General features: G+C 49.4%; 1 protein-coding gene and 1 non-coding gene across 9 annotated transcripts in view; both read right to left on the reverse strand.

The window, feature by feature from the left end:
* The window catches only part of PUM1 (pumilio RNA binding family member 1), a 55,182-nt gene that overhangs the window by 16,362 nt on the left and 21,548 nt on the right, over positions 1-17,272 (reverse strand). For 5 of the 8 annotated variants that reach the window (XM_065857368.2, XM_065857363.2, XM_065857364.2 and 2 more), the window contains exons 5-12: positions 15,794-15,972; positions 13,667-13,833; positions 12,496-12,766; positions 9,873-9,966; positions 8,566-8,682; positions 2,969-3,120; positions 1,181-1,319; positions 61-204 (exon numbers count right to left, since the gene is read on the reverse strand). In XM_065857368.2, coding sequence (XP_065713440.1) covers positions 61-204; positions 1,181-1,319; positions 2,969-3,120; positions 8,566-8,682; positions 9,873-9,966; positions 12,496-12,766; positions 13,667-13,833; positions 15,794-15,972 — 1,263 coding nt within the window. The remainder of the gene's footprint in view (positions 1-60; positions 205-1,180; positions 1,320-2,968; positions 3,121-8,565; positions 8,683-9,872; positions 9,967-12,495; positions 12,767-13,666; positions 13,834-15,793; positions 15,973-17,272) is intronic. The other 3 variants (XM_065857367.2, XM_065857366.2, XM_065857365.2) reach the window with 2 other exon arrangements.
* On the reverse strand, positions 5,210-5,291 carry LOC136112657 (small nucleolar RNA SNORD103/SNORD85). Its single transcript, XR_010652930.1, has one exon. It is a non-coding gene; the product is annotated as a small nucleolar RNA SNORD103/SNORD85 (small nucleolar RNA).

The following is a 17,272-nucleotide window of genomic DNA, read 5'->3' on the forward strand; positions in this document are numbered from 1 at the left end:
CCCCCCAGGGGGACGGGGCAGGCTGTCACGATCTCCCCGCCGGGATGGGACAGGACTCACCTGCCTGCGCGGCCGAGGAGCTGATGATGACGGGGGCGGGGGCCACCAGGCGGACGGGGGCGCCCAGCCCGTTCCGGGCCCCCGCGTTCACCACCAGAGCACCCGTTTGGTCGTAGTAAGCGGCAGGAGCCAGCACGGGGTAACCTGGGGAGGCAAAGCACAGACGCAGGGTAAAGCAATGAACAACGCGGCAGGCGCTGATCAGTTGTCTTCAGGCGAGCACAGCACAGCGAGATTGTCAAAGGAAAATGTGAATGGAAAAAGCAACAACGGCTTTGCCTCTGTATTAACAGTCTACAACTTTACACTGCTAAGACTTTCAGGTAGAAACGTCTTATTTTCTCATATTCTTATGCCACAAAAAATGCCACATACAAACCATGTGACACTTTCAGCACGGAGACCTGAGGTCAAAATAATCCTCTTTTCTTACATTTGACCAGCAGGACATACTTGTACATTATTCAAAAGAACACTTAAGTTTGCCCTTTGCCATTACAACAACATTCTGTATAACTGAATGCCAAAAGCATTTGTACCACACAGCCTCATGGATCAGAGTTAAAATTCAGGCAGTAGCTGTTCTCTTGAAACTCCTAAATTACAGTAAACCCAGCTTCCTTTCATCAATTCTCTTGTTTTTAAGCCACTAGTATTCGCCTGGAAGAAATTAGGAAGAGCAAGTCCTTATCCTGTTGAGGTCAAACACCTGGCAGGGATGGAAAGACAAGGCTAATGAACAGGACTAAGATAGCTCTGAGGTTTTAACACAAAGATCACATAAGCTAGCGTGATCCACAGAGAAATCTGAAAGCAATTTCCAATAGGAGCCATCAATTTTTTTGGATACGCAAGCAACTAATGCACTCGTACAGCAATACAGCTGATAACATTTGTTTTCATCTGCGGCACAGGGACCTAAACCCTGATTTAAGTTAAATGCCACACTGGTAGTTAGGGCCACATGTAACAGCCTCTTGAAAATGCCGTCTAAGCCCGCAGGTTAAAACCGAAAACCAATAAAAGCAAAACCGTGCTGCACGCCAGGCGAAGGTGCCAGCACCGAGACAAGATGGCTTTGTCTGAGCTGTCCCGGGCGCGGGGGAAGCTGCGGCCCTACCCGGCATCCCGGCCGCCAGCCCCTGGCCGAAGGCGAGCGCAGAGTTGACGGCGGCGGCGGCCACCAGCGGATCGGTCTGCTGGCCCTGCTGGTTCTGGTTGGGGGTCAGAGGACGCTGGCTGGCTCCTCCGCGCAGAACCTGCAGAACAGAGAGGAACGTGGCAGCGCTCCGGTGACTCGGGGACGCAGGAGCAAGCCGCAGTCACCACACACAGCAGCAGCAACCGAGTGGAAGTTCTCGCACGCAACGACAGCTTTGTCACAACTAGAGTGTGACAACCCGCACCCTTTCCCCAGGACAGAGCTGCCTTGGCCATCACAAACCTCCACACGGGTAAATGCAGAAGATTCCATTTAAATAATACACCCCCTCTCCGGCTTACTGAGCAGAGTCTGGAAATGCTCCATCATCTGACCTCTTTCATTTCTTGATATACCTTGGATAATCAGCCCAGAGAACATTTGGTCTGTGCCACGACAGCACTGAGCAGAAACCTTAAAAAGCCCAACTGAGGAGCTGGGGGCTGATGACACGAGGTGACACAGGTTTTTCCAAGCTGCCAGCCCCCGTAGAAAACAGTGACCCAGTGACATGACACTTACTCATCGGAAATAATGACCACAGATCACACACCGTCTTTTACAGGCGGCTCTTGTGGTTCAAGCACGTTGCTCTCCAAAGGGACAACGGCAGACTGACCTTTCTGTAATGGCCTGTGCCAGGCTTTCTTTGCAAGAGCCCTTTACTCCAAGTGGTGATGGAACAACCTGCACCCACGACAAGGTCAGCTTATTAAAACTGCCGTCCTTTGGCTCTCCGTGTGCTAAAAGTAACATTGCCTGTGCCACCCCATAAAGTTATTCAAAGGAAAAAATGACTTCGCGCACCGAGACTGCGAGATGATGCTGAATTTAAGTGACACGTTCGTGTTTGCTGTCGCTGCTACAGCCCGAACGTGAACTCTGCACGCACACCGTGCCAGGGCACCGGGCGGGATCCATGCGACGGGTGGCAGGCTGCAGGAAGGCAAACGCTGCCGTTTTTTATAGATATGCTGTTAAGATGCTGTAAGCATCACAAATCAACTGTCCATAATCATCGCTGTAGGCTTCCAAAATATTTGCCTCAGCGCTTCTTAGAAAAATATCATCCAAAAAATATATACCATGTCCTCTTACGGATGGAAGGTTTGCATTAGAAACAATACCATGAACGCGACTCATGCTCGCTTCATGGCTATAAAAGTAATAAAAAAAATATCAAAAAGCCTCCTGATGATTGCTGGTTCTACTTTAACAGCCTGAGCCTTGGCAGCAGCTCTCTGAGCACACACCTTCCGTACGGGTGAGGCTCCTGCTTTGAATGCCAAAGCAGGAACGGCTTTGAGACGCTCCTGCCGCTATCCTAACCGTGCCCACGGGTACGTGCAGGAGCCACGGGACCTGCCGGCTGGGGAGGTTTGATCATTAACTGGGTCAGGAGCAAAGTGTTCTCCAGAACTGCAGTGTGAAACATCCCTGCTTTTATTGTCCGAGTTTCCTCCTTCTGCTCCAGTAGTCGCTAGATTCACGTTTGTGTTTTCTGCATCAGACGTACAGCTACGATTAAACACCAGACCTTTAAAATGCTTATTCTACCTAAGCGAAGTTAGGAAAATTAACCTTGTTAAATTCCAAGTATAGGAGAAAAAAAAATCCCACGCTGATTCAACCCAAAGACGCACACCAATTTTCAACAGAAAATAAACCTGGGATTGGTGTGGCGGCTGCGCGGGGCCCGGGCCTTACCTGCTGCTGGCCCTGCTGGCCCTGCTGCGTGCTCTGCTGGCTGGCAGAGTTGGTGGCGGCGGCGGCGGCGGCCGCTTGCTGCTGGAACAGGCTGGCGGGGTAAACGCCCCAGGGCGTGACTCCATAGTACTGGTGAGGGACCACGGCCGGGCCTGGAACACCAAGGGAACCGTCAGTGTCACAGAAACACCCGCCCCTCCTCTTGGGGTTGACAAATCCATCGCCAGGTGAGGCCTTAAAATCCCTTGCAAATACAGAGGGATCCTGTCATTTGTATTATTCATTTTTTAAAAGCTTAGAAGTCAGACCTGACATGGTTTTTACCTTATTGGGTGAGGCCAAATTCTGCTACCAGCGAACCTGCTGAAATCCCCTGTTCTTACAGCTGTACCCTAATTTTATAGTGAAGGAACAAAACTTTCTAACCAAAAGAGAAGGAAACTTGTTTAAGCACAGGTATACAAGTCTCTCCTAATCTCGGCTGACACTCACAGCTCAATAACATCTATATTTAGCTCCCCAATCAATTTTTAAAACGTCTTTGCATCTGGATAGCGTTGAGTACTTAAAATACTATTTTCTAGTCATTCAGTCCCACTTTGCACTGGCAAATCACCGCCCAAGAGGCTGCACGATCCTGTATGATCCCGTATCTTTTCACATCCCTCCTCTAACTTAAGAGGTCTAAAAAAATATTAACAAATCTTGGGAGAGCAGCAGAAAAAGCCACTGCTGAATTCCCCGTGGTTTATCGAGTCTCAGGACGCCGCACGTTTAATTTGGCGCTAGCAGAACAGCAGCCATGTCCTTCAATAATCGCAGCTGGCAGAACGCTGAGCTCGCGGCGCTGAACCCTGGGTCCCTCCCACCCCTTCACACCGAGGTGAATCCAATAATACTTTTAATATGTCTGTTCTGTACCATTTGGAAAGGTCAGCAGAAAAGCAGAAGCATCTCCTCTGCTTTTCAAACACATCGCCTGTCCCACGGGCTCCTGCCCTCATAGCACGATGGCCTTTTGAAGGTAAAGCGCCATGGTCATTATTTGACACTGGAGGATAAACAAGTTTTTAAGTGAATTCGAAGCACACACTTGCTCTTACATGAAGTAAAACCAGCTTCTATTTTAAGAGAGTTCTAACCAAGTAATCTTATATTGCTGTTAGTTAGGTCTTACAGTAAGACACTGCAAGGAGAACAAGTGTAACACACACACAAAATACAACTATTTGCCCAAAGAGACTTAAAAACTATTGTCCCAAAACTGAGGGCTGACGGTAAAAAGAGAGACGCAAAAAGACACTGCCTGGTGTAAGCCGGCTGTGGCAAAGGGGAAAGCCAGGCCGTGCGGTTGTCTCCAACGAGCTGCTCCGCAGTGCAAAAGCAACTCGCTGTGCAACAGCCTGGATCTCAGCGGCCAGCGCTGCAGAGCCGCGGCTACACCTCAACACTTTCATTTCGTATTCAATGTCAAATATTAAATTCATATTTCCAAAGTGTCAGAGTTACTCTCCTTTTGGTTCTAATCATGCTGCTTTCCCCAGCTCAGGCCTTTGGGGGGTCAGTGACACGCGGGCCCAGCGGGAGATGTTGTTACACAACAGCCCGTTCCTAACACCGGGCACTTCAACACGCGCTCAACAGTCGGATTTGTCCCTCGCACTAAAGCTCAGCCACAAAATCCCCCCTTGCTGGATTTACGGTCTCTGCTCAGAGAAGGTGACGCGTCTGCTCGCTCAGGGTTCTGTCCCGGAGCAGCAGCCCCACGTTTCTCACCCCCCGGGAATTCCTGTGCAGGGGCAGCTATATTAAAACAAAAAAAGCTACAGAAAATGCATCGGTCCCACGATGGCAGTGCCCACCTTGACCTCAGTAATTACAGACGTAGGGCTAATTGGTGGATGATAACCTGTTCACGTTCACGCAGACCACATGCCAGCTGCAGATCCTGCACCCCACAGGAGAACACCTGCAACTGCTCCGCTTTCTGCAAATCATCAGTCTGTGTTTGCCCTCAGGCTACCGGGAAATTGCTGTAATACCCTTTATCTGGGCAAAATCTGGGCATCTCTCTGGCTTATTTTAATCTTGGTTCTAATTATCAAACAAGCATAGTCTAGATGAGGTTTTTTCCTCGTTAGAGGTTGCTCATCAGATCTGCCGAAGCCTCAGGTGTTTAACAGAAGAAGAGGCACAAAGTCTTTGAAGTTTGCAGGCAGCTGGGCTTAAAAGAGCTGCGAGTCTGGCTCAGCCCATCTGAGCGCGAGTGGGCTCATTACCGAACAGCGTTCTCAGTGAGGGCAAGTGTGTCATCATCGCCAGACCCAGCAAGGCGCACAGAGCCTCTGCTTCAGCGGAGATCGCACCTGCTTTTACACTTATTAAAGATACACATATATAAGAAAATAAAAGCCTTTCTAGTGCCTTTGAAATCCAATATTCCCACTACTACACCTCGCGCGCTGGCCACAGACACCCACAAATATTCCTTTCAAGCAACATTAGCAAAACCATCTGTAAGTGTGTTCATAACCAACTGTTTTGCCTTGGTGCCGCAGGGTCCGTCAGCAGCCGAGCCGCCGTCTGCAGAACGGCCCCCTCGCCCAGGCCCGCGGCTGAGCCAGCACCAGCCCCAACAGCCCCCACCTCACGGCTGAAAACGCAAATGCATCTGTGAATAGCGACTTTATCAATTACCAGCGACTTGTGAGCCGATCGCTTCCCAATTCCCCACCGCAGATATCCAAACGGTGCCTTTGTAGGGCCGGGGTGCGAGAAAGGGCTGAGCTCACCGGCCAGCCCGTGCAAACCCAAGCGCCCAGCGCCGGGGCTGGCACAGGACCCCGCCATGGCCCCACAGCTGGAACAGCCAGCACCAAGCTAATGAGGTTGCTAAAAACCCCAAAAACGGAGCAGCACCGTGCAGACACAAGCAGCCCACCCCGACGTGCAGCCCAGGAGCACCGCGTGCCCTTCTCCTGTATGCAGATCATTCCAGCACCCACTTCCCTACAAAGAGCAGAAACGCTTTTCTACCCGTAACACACCACCCGAGGGAACCGACACTTCCCAGCGTGTCTCACCAAAGGCAAGATTTCCTCTCTTTTGAGTGACATCTGTCTCCAATGATAAAGGCAATTTCCCAACGCTTTTAAAGACAGCAGCATCTTCCCCACACGCTTTAAACTCACAATTGATTCTTCTTCTTGAGTCTGGGAAGGCCCTCCCTCTGCACTCAGATTTGTTCTGTAAAATGCTGCTATTGTTGGGAAGCAGAGACTGTTATCACAGGGCTGACAGTCTCACAAGCATGTAAAAGCTGCCGTAATTGACAGAATTATCTCTGCCATCAAACACACACATTTCCCCTCCGCTTTAGGAGTAACCATGAGCAATAAACCACCGACGACTCTAAACTTATTTCTTCTGTCTCATAAACTTTTCCAAGTCCTCCCAGTTTAACACTCTCGTATGCATCGGGGAGGTTTCTGACTTTATACATCATTGTACGTGTTTAAATTGCCCACGCCCTTTCAGTCATGACAGAGAAAACACCTCCAGAACGGCCGGGTCCAGAGAGAACTGGTGCTTTTCCTCCAGCACACTCGGCAGTGAGGTGGTCATGGGCCGCTTCCAGCCGCCAGGGTCCGCAGCCCAGTGAGGTGGGCAAAGTCACTCGTGTTTCTCAGGGCTGTAACACTAAGGGCATTGTGGCACGTTACACATCCTTCTCTTTTGCTTTTGAGAGTCAGAAAGATTAAAAATCATTCAAATAGAGATCCTGATGCCAAGTTTTGGGATGTTTTAGGTATCCCGGGGTACATTATTCCCCAGTTCCAACTTATAAGGCCTCAACCAGACATCAGGCAGCTGCAATACAGCTGAGAGAACTGGGAAAAGATAAAGCAGTTGTTGCCGACACACTCGCTGCTTCCTGGAGATCCGGCGGCAGTCACGCGTGGGCTCTCTGTGGAATCAAGACGCTGACCCCTGCTCCGCTGAACTGCAGCGCGCTCCTCAAGAACGAGCGCCGGCTTTAGGAGCGCGGAGGTGATGCGGAACGGCCATGCGGAATCCTCTTCTTCTGGTATTCGCTCCCAAAGCGCCTCGTCTGAGCGCAGCCGGAGCTGCTATCGCTCTGGCACCTCTTCCCGCTAGGTCCCGCTGCAGCTTCCTCCTTGTATCTGTCACCAGAGTTGGGGTCATTCATTCACTGCCACACATTCATCATCACATGAGAGTTTATCGACCCCTGGGCTATTGGAAATATCCTTGTACTCCGGCTCTTGGCTTTCTGCCATTTAATCACAGCATCATCTGTTTGCCAACACCACGTCGTTACCCAATCTCGCACTGCTATTATGCAATCAGCATGCAAAACTCACAACAGCCAAAAAGTCCAAAGCTCATATTCCAATTACAATCTTGATGCTTTACATCCTTCCATATGATCCACTAAAAACACCATCTGACTGCGGAACAGTTGCTGAAATCCCATTTCAGAGCTTGACCTGATACCGGTCTCAAAGCCTGAAGGTGAAGCAGCGGTTATGTAAGAACTGCTAAATACGCCAAAAAACTCCCGTACCAAACCCCAGCGCCGTCTGGCAGAACGCGACCCCCACGTGCAACCAACCTGTGACGGCTTTGATTTGGTACACGCCATGTGCTGCGAGGATGTGAGTCGTAAGCAGAGGGTGGCAACAGCTTGCAGACTCCACTAAAAACCGAAAAACTACTCTGAACCAAGCAGGTTTTGTTTAAAATGTGGAAGATTTCCCTTCCTGGTGGCCCACAGAAAGCGAAGTGTGGCTATAAAGATGTTCTCCTGAAAGTACATTCATCCTTTGTCCTCAGCGCTTAGGCAAGAACTTTATGGCACACGCAGCAAAAGTTCAACACGCAACGTGTTCACACGCTGCCGGATGAGCTGTTTTACCGAGCTGTCATCTCGAGATACGACAATTTTGGTTGTGACAGTTGGCGAGAATTTGGAAACTGATACGTGAACGTTTGGGAGAAAGATCCCACATGAAGACAAGAGCCACCATCTTCGCTCGCCATCTGGAGACTGCATCTTCCTACACGAGCCTCACAGCAGACACGGGATGTTTGTATCTAGAAACCTAAAAAGCGTTAATTCTCAGGAGAATTTTGCAAAAAAGCAAAGGAATCATTTGCAGGATGTGCTGCAGTAAATTAAGCTGAAGAGCAGCGAGATACAACTTTCCTGGCAGGAAAACGCATCCTCCATCTTTCCAGCATTCAGTGAGTGTCTTTTCCAAGGTATCTCCCACTACTGCCGGTTACCAGAAACCCCCAAACATGCAGCAACATTCGTGTCTGCAAGAGCTGCGTTTCAGATCTGCTCTGCTTGTTTATCCTCAACAGAGACGGAGCCCGTAGTGAGCATGACACCAGAAGCATCACATTTAATCTACAGAAAATAGGGTTTCCAAGACAAATTGTTTCACCTCGCCGATACATAATCACCTCTCCACAGAAATGACCATGTACTTCTATTTAATTTGCACAATCACAGACCCGAAGAGCAGTTTGGGTACAGAAGAGGGTCAGGACAAGGGGAATCGTCTCACCTAACGTGGCAGCTGCTGCGAGTCCGGCTGCGTAGGGGTCGGTTCCCGGCGGAGCGGCGCTGATGATGTACGGGTTGGGGACAAAGGCAGCAGGGGCTAAACCTGCTGAAAACACACCTGTCAGTAAAAACAAACTGCACTAGGAATCCAGCCCTGCCGGAACGCCTGGCTGGCCAATGCAAAACCTCAGCTCGCTTTAGTATTTGCAAGCTTTTTACAGGTGGTTTTCCATAGGGAGTGAGTGATTCCCGGAGTTTTAACACAACAACATACAGAGAATATAATTTACATTAAAGAAACTCAATCCAAGGATGCAATGCCCCATAAGGAAAGCTGAAGTGGAAAATAATATAATACCCACACTTGCTCACGTATCTTTGCAGTGCAGATACACCCCTACTGTTTGGATGACCATTAACACCAGCTAGACATTACCTAATGGCTTGTTATTACTCCATATTTTCTATAGCAAGCTGACTGAGAACTGATCTACCCCATTTCCAGTTCCGTGCCCACTGCGCCATGCCAGGACCTCAGTTAATTCGTTTGGAAGAGCTCGGGAGCGCGCAGGCACCATCGCTGCCGCGTGGGCATCTCCCCCCTCTGCAAGGGAGCGGTTTAATCATTAGAGAAATCACCGGGGGCGGGCAGGGGCACGGAGGGGGTGAAGCTGAACGGAAGGAAGTTCAAAAGCTAAATCATTTTAATTCAGGTCTAGCTCTGAACTCCAACAAGCACAGGAGGGTGCTGCACAGAGCCGGGAGTGTCCCAGAGTGTTTGTATCGTGCTTTCAGGTAGGAAGAAACAGCACTTCAAACTGCTTATTGTGCTAAAAACGCTTAACCCTGAGAGAGTCTGACTTTAACCATGCACGAGTAGCCCTTCTACAGTCCTCCTGCTTCTCCAAGCACAGGATTAAGCGCTTCCTTCCCAGGTAATCTCTACCGTTTTAATGACGTGAATCGTGTGTTTGCATAAACCACATCTTCAGCTTCCAGTCAGACCCCAGGCAGCTGAACCACGACACACACTCAGGTGTATGTTGAGTTGTGCTTGCTTTCCCCCTCGGTTCCCTGTGCTGTTTACTCCAATTCACGCCTCGCTCAGAGCCAGCGAGGACTTCAATACCCTCCTGCTTGCACGCCAAATGCCAGCTGCAAAAACATATTTAGGATTCTTTAAAACCTACCAAATCTTTTTTTTCCCCCCCACGGTATTTTCCCCGATGTATTCTGACCATTAACAGAAGTGCAGTAAAATGTAAAGCATTAAATAAACAGAATAAAAGACGACTGAAGAAGACTTACCTATGTGCGGCTGGTGGGCCGCGGCCAAGGCGTACTGCTGCTGCTGCGCCGCCGTCAGCTGCTGCACCGCCAGCGCGTTCGGCCTCTGGAACAGCTGGAGGGACAACACACAAACACGGCCCTTTACTCTCGCGCTAAAAGCATCCTCTGCGTTCCCTTCAAAGCAATTCCTTTACACCAGGTTTATTTTCGCAAATACAGATGCTTCACTGTAAAGGGAAACGTTTCAAAAGGAACGGAAAAAATAAAACAAGCCCCTTTGAAAAATCGATTGCGCGTGATAATCCATCTGCAAAAGAAAAGTGTGTATTTCTGAAGTGCTCTAAGCCACAGCGAGGGGCTTCTCTGCCATTCAATGACTCCATGATCTTGAGGATCTCCTCCCACCTCCCTGATGCTGATTCCACACCCATGCTCTCCCCGGCCCTGACCGCAGCCTGGGCAGCACCAGCAGCTGCCACCACGTCATCTGGGCTTCTTTAATTCATCCAGGTCCTTACTACAAACTGACTTCCCCAGTTCCCAACGCCTCTACCCAAACGAAACGTTCCCTGAATCGACCCGTCAGCAAAGCATCGCTCAGCTCTGATTAAAACACCTCAGGATCCACAGGCTGAGCAGCCACTCAAACCAGCCGGGAGGAGCGTTCATCCCTCCGACGGCCACGAGGGATCATCGCTGAGGCGAACAGCCTCCCAAACCGCTGCTACAAACGGCTCCTCTCTGCACGCACTTGGAAAAAATAGACACCTAAATGCTTTACAATTTTCACTCCTATTATCTCTGCCCTTTTTTCAGACAAGTGAGCTACTGCAATAATGATTCTGCCCAGATTTTTAGCATCATTGAGAAAATAAGGAGGTTTTTATAGACAAAAGCTGGAGTTGGTTCTCAGGAGAGCAGGAGAAGCAACTGCGTTTGTGCAGGAAATCTGAGAGGGCGGTCTGGATGAGCGGGTGCCGAGGTGACCGCGAACCGGCTGAAGGAAGAAGCCAGAGAGTCGTGGTCAATGGGGCAGAGTCCAGTTGAGGCCTGGATCCAGTGCAGTGCCTGTGTGATGACTTCCACACCTCCCAAATGCAGCTCAATGATCCATTTTATACCAGAAGTACCAGCAAAAAACACAGAGCTTCTCCAAGCATTCATATTGCACCTGCTGCTGTTGTATTTACAACGTGGGGGGAGCTCACGCAGAGAATTCCACGAAACCAGCACACCCCAGCCTCTGTTATTGCCTCACGGAAACACTGCGAGATTAGATTTCCGTAAACCAGTTTCTTCTGCAATAGAAACATCTGACATCTCTAATCAGATTACACGTGGTTAAGACCTTCCCTTCTTAATATTGCTTGTAGCTTTACTCGCTTGTAATCCCTTCGAACTACATGATGCTTCCCAACGGACCAGGGAAGACACTTTTACAGACGGGATCCTTCTGCATTTCCCTCCGCCAGCCCAAGGGGAAGGACTATAATGCACATTTCCTTCCTATGGGCAGCTGTACACAAATACACAAGTTTCATTGTCTGAAAGTCATTCTTGGGAATGCCAGGCCCTGCACCAAAGTAAGAGACTTGACACCAGCTTCTTTTTGCTTCTTTCTGGCCTCTAGAGCAGCTATACAGCTTAATCATTAAAAACGCTTCCACCGTTCACCTCCCAAACGTGCTGTATCATAAAACAACCGATCCAGCTGTAACACAGGTATTTACATTGCTTTTAAGACCACGATATCTCTCTGAAGTCGGGTCTTTAGCACAAACCTGGCAACGGTCTCTGCTCAATGCCGAGCGCCAACGAGCTATTTGTTAAAAAGATCAGATGCTTCAGGAAAGCCAGGGCTCGTTATATACTCTTGCAATCAGCTACAACAAAGGATTTTATTCTTCTTTGAGGGATATCGCACTTGGAAAAGGAAAGCAATAAAAGTTTACAATCGTTACCCAAACTAGCAGGAACAGGAGTGGATTACGAGTCGATCGTTGGATTTAAGCCCAGCATTCACGAGGAGCCAACAGCAAAGCCAGGACTCGCATTTCTTGGCCAGGACGAGAAGCTCGGGCCGCTCGCGTGGGAGAAAAGGTCAAACAAACCCGCCGGGCTGAGATAAAGTCCTGCAGCGTTGGACTCCGACCTCGGGTTTTAAACCAGGCCCAGGTCCGAGAGAGTCAGTTTAAACTCGTTTGGTGCTGCACAGATCCCAACGCTGGGGCTGAACCGGTGTCTGGCCCTTAAGTCACTTTAAGTGCTCAAGGGTGGGTCGCGGGGGGTGTTTTGTTGTTGTTTGTTTGGGTTTTGGTTGGGTGGTTTTGGTTGGGTGGTTTTGGTTTGCGTTTCTTGGTTGGTTGGTTTGGTTTTGTTGTTTTGTTTGCTTGGGTATTTTTTGTTCAGCAGTTTTTACTAATTTAAACCTCTTCTCCAATGCAAACTTAAGCTAAAAAGGATTAACACACAGAAGAGCGCTGTGGTAACTCCTGTTACTACAGGTGCTCAAGACTGCTCTGCAGATGGCTCAGAGATGACAAAGTCACCCCAAGTCTTCCTCCGTCCCTCTCCCCACCAGGAGAACCAGCACTAACCCAGGAGGGCCCTGTCGGGACAGGGCAGGACAAGGACACGTTACCTGCTGCTGGGAGCTGTAATCGAAGAGCCCCACGGTCGCCGCGGCCGAGTCCACGGGTACTTGGGTGCCCGAATAATCAAACTGCAGCGGCTCCATCCCCACGTGCTCCATGGGATCCAGAGGGACGCTCTGGGACTCCATGTTGGAGAAATCCTCCACCGGTTTGGCACCATTAGTGCTTGTCAGCTGGGCCAAACCCTCTGATCCGTTCTGGTTTGGCCCCAGCAGATCGACTTCGCTAGCGGAGTTCTGGCAGTTACCGGGTGTACGGCTACGGAAAGAAGATACTCGTCACTAAGGGTGTCCACTGAATGCCGTGTCACACAGAGTTCATAGACACTAGAGCTCACCAGAACCGGTCGTAGATGTTGTGATAAATGGGGGGAAAACATGGTCTGAAATAGCTCCCTACACAAATTCTACAGAACAATTTCTATTAAAAAAACAAACCACCACCATCCACACAACCCCAGACCCCACCTCAAAGACCTGTTACAGCCTAAGGGTAAAAATAACCCAGTTTCCTTTTTCTCCTCACTTGCGGGAGTCAGTCAGAAGCCGGGATTTCAGAAATGCCAAAGTTATTTTTCATCAAGCTCTCTGGTAATTATTAACCACGGGACGCTCTGGCCCCGGATCCCGCTCGCAGCCCTTCAGAAGTAGCTGCTCTGGTTTCCTGACTGCCCAGCAGCAGCGCCGGAGGCGGGCGGGATGCGGCTCGCGGGGACGCTGGGCCAGCGCAACGCGCCTCCCGCGCACCGGCGCTGCTCCGAGTTTCCCTGCGCGTCGACACGAGGTCAGCGAGAAACACCAACGCATCGATTCCATCAGCAGCACAACTGCACGAGGCTTTCATCGCTGGGGAGCTACGAGGAACACGTCCAAAGCCCCAGCTGTAATTCAGACCAGTATATAAGCAGAGTCAACACCTCCAGCAGGTGGTTCCATAGGAATCCCACCCTGAGTCGTTACAAAAGGTGTGAAAATCAAACCAGACTCCACTATGCGCAGACTAGAGCGATCGGCTGTTACCCGCACCCTCTCTCACCGTGTCCCTGTGTACATTGTAACGTCCTTATCAAACTGTTTCAATGACTCAAAGGCTTTTGGAAAATCTTTCAAAAAATATTAAGTGCAACCCTGGTTAATTATTCACTAACGGTGCACGTACCTGAAGTCTTTGACATCTGCGTCGATCCCATTCTGCACAGGCAAACCATTTGTTTTATCCATCACATCCCCCTCCTCCTTCAGGTCTCCTAATTTATCGCCATCAAACGTGCCCTTATTCTTCTTATCCCCTTTGTCATTCTCATCATTCTCTGCATCCCTTGGCCCCTGGGCAAAAGAGACGTGATTTTAATAAGCTCAGATTTCAGATCCATTTCACTTTTATTCTGAGATGGTAACAAATCAAAGAAATACGTCACAATAAAGTGAGTCACTTGCAAACAGCAATTCTTACAAATAGAAATACAAAAAAGCAAAATAGTCAATCCTAATTGAAAAAGGAACAGAACCAGTTCTCACTCTTCCAAGACAGGTTTCATCTGTCTGTGCAGGTTCTTGTATTTAGTAATTCAGGGTTTGCTTCTACAGGCTCTAAACCCCCCCCCCAAAATAATTTTGAAGAATATTTATCCAAGTCATCTTTCTAGAAGGGACACGGGCACTTCAAAATTAACCTTTAAATACAAGAGTGTGCACTGAAGGGCTACGAACTGAATGAGCGCCCCCAAAGTCCCCGTCCTGGCGTCCCAGAGGCAGCAATGGGCGGGACAAGCGCAGGTATCTGAGCAGAGCAGGCTCACATCACCTGGGGGCACTACTGGGATCTGCACAGTGCGTTCCAAGGTGCAGCTCCTTCAGGGGCACTCGAGTCAGTCACTAGCTCCATCAGCCATTTGTATTGTGCTAAAACACATTTTTTGAGGACAAATGAACAAAAAAAAAAAAGATAAAAAAGAGACGATTTCTGTTCTGTTGAGCGTTTTAGGAGCAGCATTACAAGTGCAGCATTCCTGCCCTTAATATCTGCATTTTGTTTCACTTGGGAGAAGAATAAAGGGTGATTATGCCAGGGGCAGAGTTTTGAACAACAAAAGGGAGAGGAAAAACAACATAATTTATGATAAAAAACAGCAAGGGGCATATAAACATCTTTATCAGAGGCAGCTTTGGTGCTGTCACAAAGCCATTCAGACCCCATCTTCCACTTCATTTGAGGGAAAAGCACTCGGTACATAACAAGGCATTTGAATTCCGTATCAACTAAATCATTTTTCCATTCTCTCTAATTGGAGGAGGGGATTTCCCCCCCCCCCATATTTAGGAAAAGAAAGATTGTTTTAAAAGCAATCTCCTGACGCTTCTGTGTTTCTTCAATTTAAAGAGCAGATTTGGAAATGCCAATCACAGATATGGATCTGGAGCCCAATCCTGACTCACACACCGTGTGTTATTCACCAGGGAAACCCTCTGCCTCAGAACGGGCCCCTGAGGATGGTGCTGCAGGAGGCACCTCTAACCCCAACCGGGGTGATAAATGGGCTCCTTCCACTGACTGTTCATGTCTCAAAAACCACCTTGCTCAGGGTTCAACGAGGTTATCAGGTGCCCACTAATGAGGGACCACAATAAGGATGAATGAAGCCAACCCAGAGATGAGCACAGCAGCCCCACAGTAACAAACCTACTCAGCTTTTGTGTGTTCCAACAATTCTGATCCGGCACTGGGCCGATGAGGTAGAGCTGAGACGTGGCCAATTTCTCCTACAGGGATGGGCCCTGATAATGCCTCTCGCATCCTTAAATCGGAGGTGGCAGCACCTCTGCACCCTTCCCCACCCACAGAGCACAGGACTAATTCCATCTCTCCGTGGGCAATGAAACGCCCCAAAAGCGCTCCCCTGCCCCAGTGGCTCTTGTAGCTACGTTACATCTCTAGCGTCCTTACGTGGAGCTTTTTGTTCTCAGCCAGCAACAAAGCAGCCACCCGCTCATTCAAAAACCACGGGAATATTTGCATACTTTTCCCAACAACAAGTTTAGATGAGTTGTTATTGCTGCTGAGGAACCTGGGAACGTCAGCAACCTTCACATCCATCTCCCACACCGCGTTCCTCAAGTCAAGAACAACAGTTACCCTGCTAGCGGACCCGTTGGAAACAGACAGCTGGACTAAGAGCAAATAAAAGAAACACCTGCCTTCAGGAATGGATTAACGAAGGACAAACCAAGCAGCAAATGGAGAAAAGAACATGATGGGAACTCAAACGTTAGAATCAGGCAGACTTACAAATCCTCCTTTCCTTAGGCAGGAGTCTCCCGGAGACGAGCTCAACACGTACTCCACCATGCTAACGCCAAGGCCGCCGCTCTCTGAGCGGGGGGACAGCACCGAGTTGACTTCACTGTTCACATGAAACCCCTGACCAGGTCTTCTCTGAACCATAATGGGCTGGGAAACAGAGTGATCTGGAACAAAAACATGGGTCATTCTTATCAGTAGATTCAACTGTTCAAAGAAGGCAAGTCATTACATACTTTCTAGGGTCTTAATTGTACTAACAAGTGCCAACTTTTGGACTCTGAGGATGCCCATTAGAAAAAGCAGAATGGCTTTCTCACTTTTTAAAATGTTATTACCTGTAAGCCTACAAGCAATAGCTACACTTAACGCCTAAAATCTTAACATGGCAGAAATGTGAAGTCTAAGTAAAGGTTGCAATTAAAAAAACAAAGCTCTACTTTTCGGTTTTAGTAAAACTCTCACATTAGTACAGTGAAAATGCATCAGTCTTGGTTTGTCCTTTGAACCATCCTACTGCTAAACCAGCCCACGTCTGCTTTCTTGGTCATGTGAAGTGCCACATCCACATCAGGACCAGAGTTTCTCTCAGCTGCTATGTCCTCAAGAAAAAGTTTATGAGAACTTCATTTCTCCTTCCTCAGCCCTGCAGCGCGAGGGTCTGCGATCCAACCAGCCCAGCCCCAGATGTCTCCAAGTCCTTCCGAGCTCTGCACACATCGCTGGCTGGGCAGAGGGGACCCTGTGTCCCCAAGGAGGGAAGGGACAAACTTCCCTGCTCCTGGCAATAGTCAGTGAGTCAGAAATACCAGGCACACATGCAGCAGCCGCCCGGGGACGGTGGAAGGGACATGCAATGATATTGGTACTGTAGCTGCCTTATAAGCTGGCAGGAGAAGTAATTCTGTTGTTGCTTCTGGCTACACTTTCCTGCCTTCTCCCCCGAGACTGCACGAGCCTCTCTGTGCCCACAAAGTGAAGTGGACTGGGGAGATTCTTCCAGGATAAAGTTAACAAAGAGCTGACAAAGCTGGTTGTAACCCAGACCGATTCCCAGCAGGTCTCACTGCACCGCTGCACAACTACTGCCACCAGCGGGAGGGGAGAGAAGGGTGGGCAGCTCCAGGGCTGCTCCTTCCAGCGGTTCTGGCTTTAAACCAGCAACTTCAAGGTGGAATAGTGGAGAGGCAAAGCCGTATGGGGGGACTGCAGCGCACAGTGTGGACACAAAGGAACACGGATGGAGCGGAGGGCATCTTACAGAAAACCGGACTTGTTCCACTGGCCACGGAACAAGTCTGGCCAGGGACACCTCCAAGCTGTGCTCCCTGCTCCAGGGCAGAGACCGTGAGCAACTACTCAGCCCACGGCCATTCTCTTCATCTGAGCTGAGCAAAAGGGAACTCTGACAGCCCTGACTCACAGACACCGGTTCGGGCCATGGTTGGGGAACAGAGGCTCCTAAGG

The sequence above is a fragment of the Patagioenas fasciata genome, chromosome 25 (genome assembly GCF_037038585.1).
Source record: "Patagioenas fasciata isolate bPatFas1 chromosome 25, bPatFas1.hap1, whole genome shotgun sequence".
Classification (NCBI taxonomy): Eukaryota; Metazoa; Chordata; class Aves; order Columbiformes; family Columbidae; genus Patagioenas; species Patagioenas fasciata.